We start from the raw sequence: 18,059 nt of genomic DNA on the forward strand, positions 1-18,059 counted from the left end.
TTTTTGTTTTATATGCTAGTTAGAAATAGGATTGATGATAAGGACTTCTCTATTTTGGACTTGACCATTATTTTTTTCTTGAAGTTTAAAACTAGTATTGGATAGATAGGTGGGAGGTAACCTCCAACTAATTCTTCAACCTTTTTCTACTTCAGCATTAGCCCACCTTTTTTTGGTTGCTATCTAATACTTCAAAAGCCATTACACCGTGTTTTAGTGCAAGTTCTAGTGAGATAGGTAGTCTTTGGTATAGTCTATAAGAGAAAAGCATAAAGAAAACACTCTCTAGAACAGATAATGTTAGTCAACATATCTAAAAAGACTTGTTTAGTTATCCATGAAGATGCAAATTTTGAGGAAATGAGACTTCAAATAGATTCTTATGGTTGAATTAAGTTTAGAACTATTAAAAATTTGACCATTAATTTAATCATAATATTTTTGTTAATACTAAATAATATTTGTTCATAGTAATATAATTATAATTTACAAAATAAATGTATTGTACTTGTTAAAATTATATAATGATAATCATATAAATGTTTAATTTTATTTTAATATTATTTATATCTTGCTAAAAAAAATTGTACATGAGTGATGTTATTTAATTAGAAATGTTATTTTAATTTATTTAATAAAAATTATTAATTATTCAAGTATCATTTTAATTTGATTATTTACATGTTACTTTTGATTCTTAATTCAAGTTGTGTTAAAAATATCTATTATCTTAGTCTCAAATTTTAAATTTTATTCTCCTTTTAAAATAGGGATAAAACTACATTACATAAATTTTAGTATTTTTTAGTATAATACAATTTATTATATAATATAATGGTATATAGATAAATAATATAATATATTTCTTTTTTGTATGCAATATTCCTTTTTTATATTATAATTATATTTATAGTAATAATGATATATTTAAAATTTGAAATTTACATTCTGCATTTTACTAGGGACTAGCAAGCTCCATAAGATCATTAATGTCGAAATGATTATTGGCCTGTAACAAGTAACTCAGATAAGCAAGTATCAAAATACTCATGGTTAAAAATTTTCTTTAAATTTAATAGTTAAATTAAATTTTCCAATTCAATCATACTGTGATTTTTATCAAAATTATTAAATTTTGAAAAAAAGAATCTTCTTAGAAGTCTTTTGATGCTTGTAAAGACATCTCCTCTTCAAGTAGTTATAGTTCTTATTAAATGATGTCATACTATATTACATGGTTGAATATGTCATTATCTATGTGAATTTTGTCTTTTTCATCTCTTTATTTGTGTGGTTTTCGTAATAATATAAGACTATCTCCTACCCCTGCACATTAAATATACTAGAAACGAGACAAATTTCCATCATTATATGTAATTTAAATAGATAATTTTATTAAACCATTGCATCTCTAAACTAGCTTCTTATAGTAGACTATTGACTATCCATCCTACATTTTTCATATTGAACAAGATTGATGTAAGATGTTAAGCAAGATTAATGCCAGATTCTAGAGGGATTCTTTCATGTTAAACAAGATTAATGTGAGATTCTAGCTAAATCCCTATATGCTAGATCCCTATATGCTAGAAATGAGAAGATTCTACACCACTATATGTGAAAGTTAAAATTAAATAAACAATTTTATTAAAACGTTGAATCTCTAGAATAGAATAGTTTCTTATAATAGACCACTGACTAATTATCTATCCTACATTTTCCATGTTGCACAAGATTGATGTGAGATTTCGGCTAAATATCTACTCATTGGAGCCATGTCTAAGCGTCGTACAGTGAAACCAAGATTGATGTAAACCGCAGGTCCAGTCTGTCGAGCTCGGACCTGGCCGCCCACGTGAATATGTATTAAAGAAATTTCCTCGGGTTTGTTTTCTTTGATGCGCCTCCGAAGAACCTTGGTCAGCAATGTGTGATCCAGCGTAAAGATTCCATCTCCACGAGCATCCACTGGGATAAGGAAGCATTCGCTTCAGTGAAGAGAGGACATCTTCAACTTACATAGGCAGTTGAACCTTTCTCTCCAGTTTTCTTCAAAATTGTGGCAAAGGTGAGAAAAGACTCCGACTGGATTGTTGAGGTTGAATCAAGTTTAGAGAAAGCAAGCAGACCAGATATATCCCACCGTGGTCGCATTTATACCGTTCCAAAATCTCTCTTGCATAATTCTTATATGGCTTTCTATCATCCCCACGTAATCTCCTTCGGGCCTTACCATTTCCGAAAAGAAGATGTATCGAATGATGATATTGAACTGCTCAAGTCAGAAGTGGCAAGGAAGATGCATCTTAAAATCACCGGAAATGGAAGCTCTGAAGGTTTGAAATCAGTAGTTGAGAAAAAGGGCAAAGATAAACAGGATAGAATAAAGAAAAGCTATGCTAAAGAGATTAAACTCTGCAGTGAAGATGTACTGGCATGGATGATAGTGAGGCATGCCTGTTTTGTTCTCGAAGTCCTCGACAGGTTCGGAGAAGGCGAAGATAAAGAGAAACTAGAAAAGCATAAAAAAGAAATATATGCTGAGGAAAGTGAGCCACTTTACATGGATAGTATTCTTAGCAGGAACCGACATCATCCTCTGTTGACAGAAATTGTGAAAGACATGCTCAAGATCGTAAATCAACTACCGTTCTGGGTTTTGAAGGAAATCAGAAATGAATATAGTGCGGAATCAAATGATGATGTCTGGCTTGAGTCGGCACTAAAAAAGTTATCCCCCATCGAAGTAGCAGAAAGGCCGTGCCGGAAAAACGAAAAAGAATCCCACATCCTTCTAATGCTTCACGATTACACTGCTTACAGGCAAGCTACCGAGAACTCTATTACCCTGCAAGAGGATATCTCTTACATTGGTTTTCTATTTGCAGCTGGCTACATTGTTGAGTGTATGTTAGACTTTAAGAGCCGGAGATGCATGAAATTACTTTTGAAACTATTAGGATGTGTGATAATCCTACTAGTGTTGTCTCCAGTTCTTGTCATCTTGTTCATATGGGGGATTATATTTTCCATTTGGTACTTCACTAAGAAGTGCATATTGTCTGAAGTAGAGGAGAAAGAAGAACATGTACCAACTGTAGAGGAACTAAAAAGACTAGGAGTGAAATTCAAGAATTCTGATGGCCAGAAAAAGATAGGAGTAGGTGACATTAAGTTCAAAGAGAGCGATTCCAAACTTTATTTGCCCAAGATCACTATAGATAACAGATCCGAAGTAATACTGAGAAATCTTATAACTCTGGAATTCTTCTCCGAAGATGAGCAGAAACCAATAACAAGGTACGCTCTTTTGATGAACGACCTGATTAACACCAGTGGGGACGTGGCTATCTTGAGACGAGAGGGCATCATCACAAGCAAGCTTGGAAGCGACGATGAGATCGCTCAACTTTGGAATTCTATGGTGACAGCCACAGAAATGCCCAGGTACAATTCTATAGACGAGGCTTGTGAATCCATTAATCGTTATCGTAAAAAGTGGTGGAAAGTTTTATGGGCTCAATTTATTATGGTTCACTGTTCAAAGCCTTGGTTATTTCTTTCCCTTCTGGCTGGTGTTACGCTTTTACTTTTAACGCTTAGACAAGTTGTCTGCCTTTTTAAGTCTTGCCAACTGAAATAGACGCGTAGTATTCTGCTAGGCTAGTTTAACTACGACTCAAGAAGGGATGGATGTTTGAGAATCTCTAAAGACTTGCATTTTATAGATAAAGCGTATTGTTTATAGTAGTTGATTATGCTATAAAGGCTGTAACAGTAGCTTATGGATAAGGAAGTTAACATGTGTAGTTAACTATTTTTCGTAGTTATCTCATTTAAAGAATGTTTATAATTCAAGCTTATATTTATGTTAGTCGATTTTAGGGCATTTGGCCTTCTAGGTCTTTCAAATTTTTACTACGATTATTATTGCGTGAAAGTCAGTCTATCAATGAATGAAAAATTCTTCTTGAATGTGAATACATTATAACTAGTGCTTGCATCTTTAAAGGGTGCAAGAGTTAAGCTCATAGTTTTATATATTCTTGTGATATTTTTAATAATTATTACTATATATCTCATTTTGGGTAAACATTTGATAGAACATTTCTATTTTTATTACGTTATGTGATCTAAATATTTACTTTTCATTTGAAGTGCAATATGATTTAAGTAAACTTCCTTTTCTTTTTTTGTATAATTGTATATTGATTAATTTTCATTTTGGTGTATGTGTCAAAGGTGAAAGTGGGACAAATCCTAGTTTTTCTATGGATTTCACTCTAGATATATCTATACAAGTTAGACCCTGCCTCTTGATTGTGTCAATATCCACAATTATTTTTTGTAGTTTGAGCAATTGGGATTTGTGTATAGTGATAGCTTAGGACATGGGGATTGGAAGTTATCTCTAATTGTCCAAAGTTTATATTTCTATATTCTTATATGTCTCTCTAGTTTACAAACCCTTTTTGTCTTGTCTTTGTCTTTCTTAATCAGACACATAAACACATCTCTCTCTCTCTCTCTCTCTCTATCTCTCTCTCTCTCTCTCTCTCTCTCTCTCTCTCTCTCTCTCTCTCTCTCTCTCTCTCTCTCTCAGCATTTATTATCTATAGAGACTATTCATCTATGCCCTCATATATATTTTCCGTTCTATCTCTTCTTCATCTCCCCCCTCTTCTTCCTATTTATCTCCCTTCCACTCTCTTCCTCTTTGTCTCTCCCTTCATAAATAAAAAGAATTCTTAAATGTATAAATATATTCTCTTCATGTGAATTATGAAAAAATTAAATTGTTTATATATCTAATGTATAGTTTCCTTATATTAACAAAATTAGATCAAAAATTTCTTTACTATTTACTCATACATACTATACCATTATTTTTAATTTTGCTTGCTTGACAGGTCTTTTACTCAAATGAAGATGGACAAATTGATGTCTAAAGTGTTTAATTATTACATTAATATTTATTCCTTCATGCCTACAACATTCTTGTTATCATTTCCATTCAATCTATTCAAGAGTGTCATAAGATTTAGATTATATTGTTTGTCACTAATAGAGATTTTCATTATAGATATAAATCCTAGGGAATACCTGTGGATAAATAAATAATATGTATATCTATAGAAATTTGATGTAAAAGCTATAGAAGTTTGTTCACTATAGGTGAATCACCCCTTTAAAGAGAGAGTGTGTGTATGATGACAATAAATATGAAGGAAAAGGAAAGCAATAAGGTGGTGGGAAGGAGAGAATTAGCAAGAGAGAGTGGAGTGGGGTATACAGCTAGATCTAGATATAAAGGATCAAAGAGAGATATTGAAAATATAATATATAGATAATGAGAGGTGAATGGTGAAGAGTACTGTAAGATAAATAAAGATAGGGAGGGAGAAATGAGTATATGTGTGTAAAAAATATATAAAGTAAATTATAAGGAGGTAAATAGGGAAAGTGTATGTTTTAAAGGGAAACAAATGGATATTAAAATAAAACAAGATACATAAATATAATGTAAGATGGAAAGGAAGAGATGAATATGATGAGATAGAAACAATGTTAAATTATTGATTTCAAATCACTAGGTTTGACGTTCAAGAGTTTCAAAGATTTTTTTAAGACCATCATTTTTTGTTACATACGGAGATCCATTTTCCTTTATCTTGAGTAGAGTGAAAGGTTTACCTTGATTTCTTAGGTAGAGTTTGTAATGAAATCCCCATGGCCAATTTGGCAAAAAAAAAAAAAAAAAATTGCAGAAGTCATTGATCGGGTTAACCTAACTTCAAATATTTAATTATGAAAAAAACATTTTGTTGGTGATCTTGTTGGAAATATAAGGTAGGCTAGGTTACTAAGAGGGGAGGGGTGAATTAGGAACCAATAAAATCTTAACTTACTTCACCAATTAATCCTTCATATTTATTCTAATCTAATTGCATGCATGAAAGAATGAAAGCAATAAAACATTCATAAAACTTTGACACAAGATATAGTGACCTAGAAACCTTCCAATAAGAAAGTAAAACTAGGGTGGGGATGATACCCACAAACTTTAGTACTGCAGTATAAAGTTCACTTGTTAAGGCTTACAATTGACCAATTCTAGTGATCTACCCTATTAGGAGCAATAAGGAATATGATGTCCACCTTGTTAAAGGATTTGCAAACATATGATGAAGTATGCACTTGGTTAAGAGATTTACTAAAAGACTCTTAAGTCTACCCTGTTAAAGGATTTGATTGATACACCTGTTAGAATGAATCAATGATTGATCTCTAATATGCAACTTTAATTTGTTGGTTGAGATTCATTGAATTGCAATGATCACCTTGATGTGATAGATAAATCTTTGTTGTACCATATACTGCTTATAGCCTTCAATTCTCTTTTATCTACTTCTTAATGCTTCTCATTCATATTACATTTAGAAGTGATACAATACATCACATATACTTCAATCCAATTAACTCATTACTAGAACCAGCTACAATACCTTATTAATCATAATTCACAAAGTCAGCCCAAGTATTGTAACTCGAGTTCTAAAGACAAACTCGGTGATGTTCTGATACCCAACAAACACTATCAACACTTAGCAAAACTCTAGCACTCAATTGAAGTCAAAGCATGATCCATATTGATCAGATTTGAGTAGCTCAAACTCAGTTAGCACTGTGTGACTTGGTGAACACTGAGAAACTTGGTAGCTACAGAATCACTCATTTGACACTACATAATTCGGTCAACACTAGGTTCACTATGTTAACATACAAGCCTTGTAGACACTATAGAACTTGGTTAGCACTATAAATCTCGGTTAACACTATGATCTTTTTTACTTTTGCTAAATAGCACGGTAGCCAGTGCTATGCTCAGTTTACATTGCATATTGCCTTTGAAGATTGATAACTACTATAGAACTTGGCAAACATTTAAACTGTCTCAGGTGCTTAGTAGACACTATGAAGGTCAACATGAACTGCATTCTAGCTACTTAGCTCAGGAGCAACTGAAACACTTGTTTAACACTGCTAGATGAATGAGAAGCCTAGTAGCAATGTAACCATCTAACTAAGTGTTAAGTCACTAATACACAAATTGACCTTAATGTCAACAATCTCCTCCTTTGGCATTAGTTACAAAAACCCTTGTCATACCAAAAATTTAAATGCTCAAAATTATAAGTCAAAAACTTCCTTTATCAACATTTTGTGTCTTCAACTCGATTTTGACTTCCTGCTATTGTAGCTTGGTATTATACTTTATTTTTCTAAGTTTTCAAAATTTCTTTTGTAAAGATCTTATCTTCTTATCTATACATGTACCTTCACATTACTATACTACTCCCCCATACATATATCTCCCCTATATACATACATCTAGAGTATAGTATTATTCTTCCCCTTTGTCAATAATATTCTATACAAATAATTTTCTCTATAGATATATATACACTTCTCCCCCTTTACCAATAGTATTCTCCCTGTTTTTGATAGAAATGCAAAAGGTGTATAATATCTACAAGTTAATAACAAAATGTGATAAGAAATTAGAGTGTGCCTTTAGAATTACTACCATAATCTTATCCCAATTCTCTTGCAATACGTTACTTGCATGCAAGTGTAATGCCCTACCAAGGGATCCAAAGAATTAACCTAGAATTTTGACTAAGTTTGGTAACTCTTTTTTTTTTCCATGAAAGTAAATACCACATAAAACTTATGCACAATAACGGAAGCAATAGCAATGACCATCTAAAGTGTAAACATGATATGCAAAACTGATTACATTCTTTAAGATCCCTTAACGTGAATTACATACATGAATCCATCAGGTACAACATCCACATGAATAAATAATGATAAGTCCAATGTTCAGTTATTACATTTCCAACTGCTCATTCATCCACTGCACATGTCATAGGGTATGAAGGCTTAAAAGAATATACATATGTAGAATAAGGTACATCATCCTATTCTAATCCATGACACATCAAAGTAAAGATAATCACATGATACTCATGATACATCATCATAAAAGTCATATACATCCCTCATAAAGATCAACAAAATAAACTAAGTGCACGGTTCCTCCCAACCGTTAATAGCATCATTAGACCATCCTGGGCCCTAGCCATCCCTCCGTGTGTAACATCCCAAATCACCGAAGAGATCATCAGTATTAACATAGTAGGAATGTCACTCCTAATAAATACAACATCATATGTAGAAAGTAATTAACATGCATATATAAGCATAAGATAACATCATCTAACATATGCTAATCATCAATGAAAGGATACATATCCACCATCACGAAGGATGCATCAACCACGATGTCTCAATGAAACTCAAATGATAAGAGTGGGAAAATACACTACCACCCGACCGTGTGGTACCTAAGTGGTCCACTCCCACCATGCTGAGGAGATAATCCCAAGTCCCAAATAGGCTATCAAAACCACATAGCACAAGACTCTAAAGACCAGGAATCCTAAAAGTATACTAACTCAAAGGTTCCAATCACCAAACTGACATCTACTTCCCAGAGGCACACAATGACATGTAGGAAACTACTATGCAAGTGGGAAAGTGTCATCGCATTTATCTCGTACAAGTTACCCTGGCAGTTAACTAAACTCCATGGGTCCATACAGATCTCATGCGGCCACTAGTATCCTTTCATACTGACAAGGCATACTATGGAATGCAAGGTCGCAACCATGCGTTCTCTCTACTCCCATCCTAGCCTATACAAGCACTCAAGGCATGGGCGAGAACCAAAACTCTTATCTTTTTAGGTTCATTCAGCTAGTATTAAGTGTGAATGTTATCACTTATTAAACCAACTTACAATTAGTTATCCTAGCAGCCTCTTAGGGCCCCTGCCCCGATTGCAAGCCACTTCCCGACACTACATGCAGATATCCTACCCTAATGCTCATGGTATCATAATCATAAAGAAAGTCCAAAAAATCATCAAATATCCATAATAAGAATCAACAAATATCCATGATAAAATCATCAAATATGCACAAAAGCATCAAATCTCCATGAGCAATATCCATAGAAAATCATGACTACAACAGCTCTCTATTGGCAACTGAAGTATCACTGATAATCAAAGTATCCATTGGTTCTTAATAACCAGAATATATCTCGAATTAAATCATCATATCCATTGGTTTTCAGCAAACAACCAAGAATATCTCAAACATACTGATCGAAGACTCCAAAATGGTTGAGTCATACATGTCACAACATGACATCATCAAGAATAAATCCACATAATAGTCCCACCATGGCGACTAGAATATATCCAAGGTTAACTGATCGATGATAAAAAATAATGGTTAAGTCAAGGGTCTCAAACATAAGAATCTCAACTATAACAATCAATATTCACAACCAGTACATAGAGCATTCCATCACATAATCATGGTTGGGTTTATAAAGATCGAGAAATAAAACATCATCATGACATCACAATCACATAACCCCCAAGCCTCTGGTAGACGTCCTATAACTGGTCAACACTAGTCAACCCAAAACCCAAAACATTAGCATAAGGAATACACAATGTAAACACATGTTTTGGTTTTGCTAAGTTTCAAATTCAAATTTCAAATGTCTCAGTATATATGTAAAAATGATAATTTTATGAATACAAGCTTTCATTTTCAAAGTTTCTCTATGAAATTTGTTTTCTTCAAAATTTTCTAATAACTAATTCTAATGAGTTTGTCCATGAATTGTAACCCTAGCCCATGCCATTTTCAAATCTAAGCATATAGTATCCTTAATTAAATTTTAATTGCCCAAAATGCATAATGAACGCATATGGAAGACACGAAGAAGATAGGGGAAAAACAAGTTGCAGAAGTAGCATAAGTGAAAACACAAGAATCTACCCAGATTCTGATGCTAACTCGCCCTTCCTTAGATATCCCGCTGAGCAAGCTCCCCTTCTTCAGAATTCCTGAATCCTCCAATGCTTCAATTGTTCTCCACGCTATCCACACTATCCACGCTATTTCCAAGCTTCTAAGGAATGCCCGAATATAAAGAGCTCTCAGGAAAACCCTAGAATGCTTCTAGAACCAGCTGGAAGATGTTGCCAACTAAGCATGGGCCTTTTTCCAACCTTTTTGATAAGCCCTAGGGTTGTAGACACCATGTGCTCAATTGATGCACTAACCCCCGGGTTGTTGACACATGAAAAATGGAGAACTGCATTAATTTCCAAGCAAGTTTATAATTCCAATTATTTTTAACTAATTCCATTTAAATATTTATAACTCCCATTTTAATTTAATAACTTTTATTTTAATTTTTATAACTTTTATTATTATTATTTATTTATTAATTTATTAGTATTTTATAATTATTATTTATTTTAATTTTCTAATTTTCTTTTTTATTTAATTCTTTTCTCCCAATTAATTCTCCTTGAATTAATTATAATGAAAATATCAAAATCATGATATTTAATCTTCTCAAATAATTAATTTTATTAATTAAATCTATTTGTTAAGATTTAATTAACAGAAAATTCACCATAAACCCTCATAACAAAATATGAAAACCCCTCATAGGACAATTCATACAAAATTAGTCTAAAGGATTAAAAATCACAAAATATGTCATCCGACACATTCAGTGGGTGCTCAACTTTGATACTTGTCCCAACTCACTAGGACAAATGGTTTTAGGGTTTGGGATTTGGATTTGAGAACTTATCTCCCTTCTCTTATCATTGAGATAGTATAATAGGGTACACTCATCCTGGCAATTCAGGGAAGTCGATACCCGGTACCTGCAACCTGTAGAAAAGCCATGCATGTACATACAATATATATAGTGCTAAGCTAAACAGGCAATGGCAGGAAGTGGTGCATCATGTAGATCCCGACTAAGCAGGTGACTATGACTCCCTTCCTTAAATACATCAGAAATGCCATACAATAAGAAACATGCACACCATACACATGCAAGTATGGGGTAAGTATCCATAATAAGACACATGAAATAATAACCATCTAACTAATCATCAACAATAACTAAAAACAATATAATGATCATCATACATACATGAAATGTAACGTCTAAATGATCTCATCATATAACACTGAATCCATAACATAATGTCGAATAGTGTCAAAACAATACCACTAATCCATCAACATAATACTAGTCCATCAAAGTCTGATAGTAATAGCAACAATGAGTCTAGAAAAGATGTGAACGAGGGTAGGCACTACATCCACCCCCCCTTGGATTAGGCTTACTCTTGGAAGCCTACAAACAAGTAGGGATATAACTCCCGTAATCTAGCTGCATCCTCCCAAGTAGCTGAAGAATCATCAGTAGGGTCCCATTGGACCCTTACCTGCTCGATGGTTCGACCCCTAAGGGTCATCTCCCACTGCTCCAAAATATGAACCGGCTCTAAAGCTAGCTACCCCTCCTCTACCTGCAACGCATTCCAATCAAGAACATGCACAATATCAGGAATATACTGTCTAAGCACTGACACGTGGAAAACATCATGAATGCGAGCTAGGCTGGGTGGTAGAGCAAGGCGGTAAGCAACCGGCCAATCCTCTCTAGAATCTCAAATGGTCCCACAAAACAAGGCGCTAGCTTAGAACCCTTTTTGTAATGGATCAGACTCTTCCGCGGATGCACTCTCAAGAAAACCTTATCTCCCACTGCAAACTACTTATCAGTCCTATGAGCATCAACATACTTCTTCTGTCTATCCTGTGTCGTAGTCAAATGCTCGCAGATTCGCACTACCTATTGCTCCATATCACGAAGCATCTCAGGACCCAACAGAATGCGATCCTCAAGATTGTCCCAACTCAATGGTGTACGACAAGGATGACCATATAACGCCTGAAAAGGTGCCATGCAAATAGAACTGTGATACCCATTGTTGTAAGCAAACTCCACTAGATAGAGATAGTCCTCCCAATATGTCTGCCTATCCATCACATACATTCGTAACATATCCTCCAAAACTTGATTCACCCTCTCAGTCTGACCATCAGTCTCTGGATGATATGCTGAACTGAAGTTTAACTGTGCTCCAAGTTCATGCTGCAATGATGTCTAGAATGCAGATGTGAATGGAGGATCCCTGTCAGAAATGATCTTTCTAGGAATACCATGTAATCTCACAATGTCACGCATGAAGACATTAGCTATATAAGCTATTGTGTAGGAAGACCTGATAGGTGAAAAATGTGCCACCTTCGTCAACCGATCAACGGTGACCATGATAGCATCATGACAACGAATGGTCATAGGTAATCCTACAATGAAATCCATGGAAATGATAGCCCACTTCCAAGAAGGAATGAGATTTGGCTGCAAAAGTCCAACCGGGTGCTAATGTTCTGACTTGACTCTGTGACACTCAAGACACCTAGCCACAAAATCAGCAGTATCTCGCTTCATCCCAGACCAAAAGAACAAAGATTTCAAATCAGCCTGCATCTTTTTGACACCTGGATGTGCTGAGAATGGTGTACGATGGGCTTCTGCTAGAATCAAGGTGCGAAGCTCATCCAGTAATGGCACATAAATCCTCCCCAAATGTCTCAAAAGACCATCTGATTCTCGAACGTAACCTATAAACTTTCCTTCCATGGGTCTTCCTGAATCTATCTCTCTACACACTTCCTGATACCATGAATCTGTAGGAAGTTCCTGAAGAATCTGACTCCTCAAATTGACACTAAGAGTCATAGATGTTACCACATGTCTCCTGCGACTCAAAGCATCCACCACCACATTCTCCTTACCCTGAATGTACTTAACCTCAAAACCATACTTGCATAGAAACTCCATCCATCATCTCTGGCGAGCATTCAAATTAGGCTGAGTAAAAATATACTGAAGACTGCGATGATCGCTGTGTAACTCGAATCTATGCCCCAACAAAAAATATCTTCATCTTGTCAAAGCATGAACTACTGCTGCTAACTCAAGATCATGTGTAGGATAATTTAACTCATGATCCTTCAGCTTGCGTGATTCATATGCTATCACTCGTCCATTCTCCATCAACACTGCCCCAATCCCTTCAAGAGAAGCATCTGTATCCACCATGAAATCTCCCTCTGGATCAGGTACTGCTAAAATCGGTGCACTAGTCAGAAGTTCTTTGAGCTTCTGAAACACTTCCTCACATTTCTCTATCCACACAAACTTCTTTCCTTTCATCTGAAGAGAAGTGATAGGATGTGCTATCCTAGAGATGTTATGGACAAATCTGCAATAATATCCTGCTAGGCCCATGAAACTATGATTCTCTAACACGTTAGTCAGTGTCAGCCAATCTATTATCGCCTGAATCTTTGCAGGATCCACTAAAATACCATCACCTGAGATGACATGCCCTAAATATGGAATCTCCAATTTGAAGAATTCGCACTTGGCTGCATTAGCATAAAGCTGGTTGTCTCTCAAACACTACAATACCAACCGCAAGTGTTTCTCATGCTCCTTTTGATTCTTAGAGTATATCAATATATCATCAAGAAACACAAGTGCAAACCTGTCAAGATATGATCGAAATACACCATTCATCAAACTCATGAACACTGATGGAGCGTTGGTCAACCCAAAAGGTACTACTGTGAACTCATAATGCCCATAGCGAGTTCAAAAAGCGGTCTTGTGAATATTAGCTTCCTTAATGCGAAGCTGGTGGTATCCTGACTTAAGGTCAATCTTGGAGAAAACTGTAGCCCCCTTGATCTGATCAAATAAGTCATCAATCCTAGGCAAAGGATACCTGTTCTTAATAGTCACCTTGTTCAACTATCTGTAGTCGATACAAAGGCGCAAGGAACTGTCTTTCTTCTTCACAAAGAGCACTGGAGCTCCCCATGGTGATACACTAGGTCGAATGCTCCCTTTGGCCAGAAGTTCCTCTAATTGAAGACGTAGCTCTCCCAGTTCCTGCGTAGTCATACGATAAGGAGCTTTAGAGATAGGCTCCGCTCCAGGAACTAGATCAATGCTAAAGTCGATATCCCTCTTTGGAGGCATGCTTTGAATCTTACTTGGAAAAACATCTGCATACTCTTGCAAAATCGGGTGATCTAAAGTCTTCCTCACAGGATCTTCCTCATCAAGGTCATTTACCATAACAACAAATATTTGACATCCCTTACGGAAACTTCGCTTCATTTGCATAGAAGAAATCATCCGCAAATATATAGGCCTTGGTATCCCAACTATCTTCACATCATTCCCTTGGTCATCTTGGCACATAATAACCTTCTTCCTGCAATCTATACTGGCTTTATGAGTTCCAAGCCAATCCATGCCCAAAACCACATCATAGGAACCAAGGGGTATGACTCGAAGATCCACTACAGATATAAAGCTTCCTAAGCTAAGCCCACATTTATGAACTACAGAGTTCGTGGAGACTTTGATACCTGAGGCTAGTTCCACTTGCCAACCATGATCTTGCTTCACCGCATCTAGCTTACACCTAGAAACTATAGATGGTGAAATAAATGAGTCTGTAGCTCCTGAATCAAATAATACTGAAAGAGATATACCTCAAATAACACCTATGGTCTCAACCACTATACCCTGATGATCCGCCTGACGGTGATCAACTACTGCAAATAATCTTTGAGCTCTACCTACATCACTAACTGTAGGCTCTGAAGCTGTAGGCCTAGGTCCTGAAAACTGAGGTGCTCGCTGTGGACACTGAGCTGCATAATGACCAATCTGTCCACATGAAAAACATTCTATACTCCTGCCAGATCCTCTACCCATAGGTGGTACATTTGATTGTTGTCAGCTGTTCCTACTGACAAACGAATGACTACTCTGAGCTAGCTGATTGGGCTGATTTTGTTTACTGCGTTGAATATTGTGGTTGTTCTTAAAGTTAGAACCTTTGCCACCACCTTGAGCCTAAGAGTTTGATCCCTTTTGTTGTTGCGTCTATTGAGACTGTTGCTGAAACTATTTTCCCTTAGAAAAGAAAGGTTTCTTGTTACCACCTGAGTTGAAGTTGCCTTTAGATCCTGACGCTGTTGGCACCCCTAAAAAACCACATTGACCAAGGTTGACGCTTTGCTCAACAAGAATTGCTCGATGCACCACATCCTTGAGGGTTTTTGGCTCAAATACTTTGACACCCCCAATAATTTGATTGTTCAAACCCCTAATAAAGTGTTGTGTCAACTGAGCTGAATTTTCACTGAACCCTGAAAAAGACATGAGCTCATTAAACTTACACTCATACTCGGTCACTGACATAGTGTACTGCTTTAGATTATGAAATTCATCTACCCTTTGCTGTTTCCATTCCTATGGTAGGAATCGTTCACGAAAACTCTCCAAAAATAGTTCCCAAGTGACACTGCTCATATCGATCCCTACCTTCTTCTCCTCAATTGTCCACCAAGTGGCCCCAAAGTTCTCTAAATTGGTGATCGCAAATCTTGCCTTAACATTGCTGTCAAAGTCCTGCATAGCAAAAATCCTATCGAGAGAAATAAGACACTGCTCAGCCACATAACCAGAACCTTGCCCATTGAAAGGCTTAACCTTGGATCTTGAAAGATCCTTCATCTGAGTGGACACAATGGACTTCTGACGATCCTTCTAAGGACTTCTAGACCTGGGTCTATGCTCTTGTTCTATTTAATGTACTTTAGGTTGTTCTTGAATAGGAGGTAAACGTTCTAGTATAGTCTGCATCAATTGCCTCAGACCAACCTCTTCAGACTCAGCTTGGTCCTCTCTACGACTCTATTCCCGTTGCCTATTAGAGTGCTCTTCCCTACTCTCTATACGAACCGATCCCTCATGGGCAGACTCATGGGCACTAACGGTTCTGCCACGACCACAGCCTCTTCCATGGCCCCTACCTCAGCTTCTAATAGAAGATCTAGTCCCAGATACCATCCTGCAATAGTATAGAGTACTATTAAAATCAAGAGGCACATGTTACAATAAACTAAGTTCAGTTCTATGTTTAGGTCTAAGTAAAATTTTAGTTTTGACAACTAAGTGTTGAAGTATGAAAAACATACAAGTACAGTTCAAGTACTGTTTCAGTTCACCTAGTCTCAAGTTCTAATTGTTCCAAATTACCCAGAGCTCCCAATGTAGAACTCGAGCTCTAATACCAAATGTAATGCCCCGCCAAGGGATCCAAAGAATTAACCTAGAATTTTGACTAAGTTTGGTAACTCTTTTTTTTTTTTCCATGAAAGTAAATACCAGATAAAACTTATGCACAATAACAGAAGCAATAGCAATGACCGTCTAAAGAGTAAACATGATATGCACAACAGATTACATTCTTTAAGATCCCTTAACATGAATTACATACATGAATCCATCAGGTACAACATCCACATGAATAAATAATGATAAGTCCAATGTTCAGTTATTACATTTCCAACTGCTCATTCATCCACTGCACATGTCACAGGGTATGAAGGCTTAAAAGAATATACATGTGTAGAATAAGGTACATCATCCTATTCTAATCCATGACACATCAAAGTAAAGATAATCACATGATACTCATGATACATCATCATAAAAGTCATATACATCCCTCATAAAGATCAAAAAAATAAACTAAGTGCATGGTTCCTCCCAATCGTTAATAGCATCATTAGACCATCATGGGCCCTAGCCATCCCTCCGTGCATAACATCCCAAATCATCGAAGAGATCATCGATATTAACATAGTAGGAATGTCACTCCTAATAAATACAACATCATATGTAGAAAGTAATCTAACATGCAGATATAAGCATAAGATAACATCATCTAACATATGCTAATCATCAACGAAAGGATACATATCCACCATCAGGAAGGACGCATCAGCCACGATGTCTCGATCAAACTCAAATGATAAGAGTGGAAAATACACTACCACCCAACCATGTGGTAACTAAGTGGTCCACTCCCACCGTGCTGAGGAGATAATCCCAAGTCCCAAATAGGCTATCAAAACCACATAGGACAAGACTCGAAAGACCAGGAATCCTAAAAGTATACTAACTCAAAGGTTCCAATCACCAAACTGACATCTACTTCCCAGAGGCACACAATGACATGTAGGAACCTACTATGCAAGCGGGAAAGTGTCATCGCATTTATCTCGTACAAGTTACCCTGGCAGTTAGCTAAACTCCATGGGTCCATACATATCTCATGCTGCCACTAGTATCCTTTCATACTGACAAGGCATACTATGGAATGCAAGGTCGCAACCATTCATTCTCTCTACTCCCATCCTAGCCTATACAAGCACTCAAGGCATGGGCGAGAACCAAAACTCTTATCTTTTTAGGTTCATTCAGTTAGTATTAAGTGTGAATGTTATCACTTATTAAGCCAACTTACAATGAGTTATCCTAGCAGCCTCTTAGGGCCCCGGCCCCCATTGCAAGCCACTTCCCGACACTACATGCAGATATCCTACCCTAATGCTCATGGTATCATAATCATAAATAAAGTCCATAAAATCATCAAATATCCATAATAAGAATCAACAAATATCCATGATAAAATCATCAAATATGCACAAAAGCATCAAATCTCCAGGAGCAATATCCATAGAAAATCATGACTACAACAGCTCTCTATTGGCAACTGAAGTATCACTGATAATCAAAGTATCCATTGGTTCTTAATAACCAGAATATATCTCGAATTAAATCATCATATCCATTGGTTTTCAACAAACAACCAAGAATATCTCAAACATACTGATCGAAGACTCCAAAATGGTTGAGTCATACATGTCACAACATGACATCATCAAGAATAAATCCACATAATAGTCCCACCATGGTGACTAGAATATATCCAAGGGTAACTGATCGATGACCAAAAATAATGGTTAAATCAAGGGTCTCAAACATAAGAATCTCAACTATAACAATCAGTATTCACAACCAGTACATAGAGCATTCCATCACATAATTATGGTTGGGTTTATAAAGATCGAGAAATAAAACATCATCATGACATCACAATC

General features: G+C 36.0%; 1 protein-coding gene across 1 annotated transcript; it reads left to right on the top strand.

The window, feature by feature from the left end:
- The first annotated feature begins 1,695 nt into the window (after positions 1 to 1,695).
- Positions 1,696 to 3,912, top strand: LOC149549856 (putative UPF0481 protein At3g02645). Its single transcript, XM_089794973.1, has one exon. The coding sequence runs from the start codon at positions 2,192 to 2,194 to the stop codon at positions 3,641 to 3,643; it is 1,452 nt and encodes a 483-aa protein (XP_089651099.1). The 5' UTR covers positions 1,696 to 2,191; the 3' UTR covers positions 3,644 to 3,912.
- Positions 3,913 to 18,059: the final 14,147 nt, after the last annotated feature.

Source organism: Cupressus sempervirens, chromosome 7 (genome assembly GCF_028749045.1).
Source record: "Cupressus sempervirens isolate cs-2001-9-10 chromosome 7, ASM2874904v1, whole genome shotgun sequence".
In the NCBI taxonomy this organism is placed as follows: Eukaryota; Viridiplantae; Streptophyta; class Pinopsida; order Cupressales; family Cupressaceae; genus Cupressus; species Cupressus sempervirens.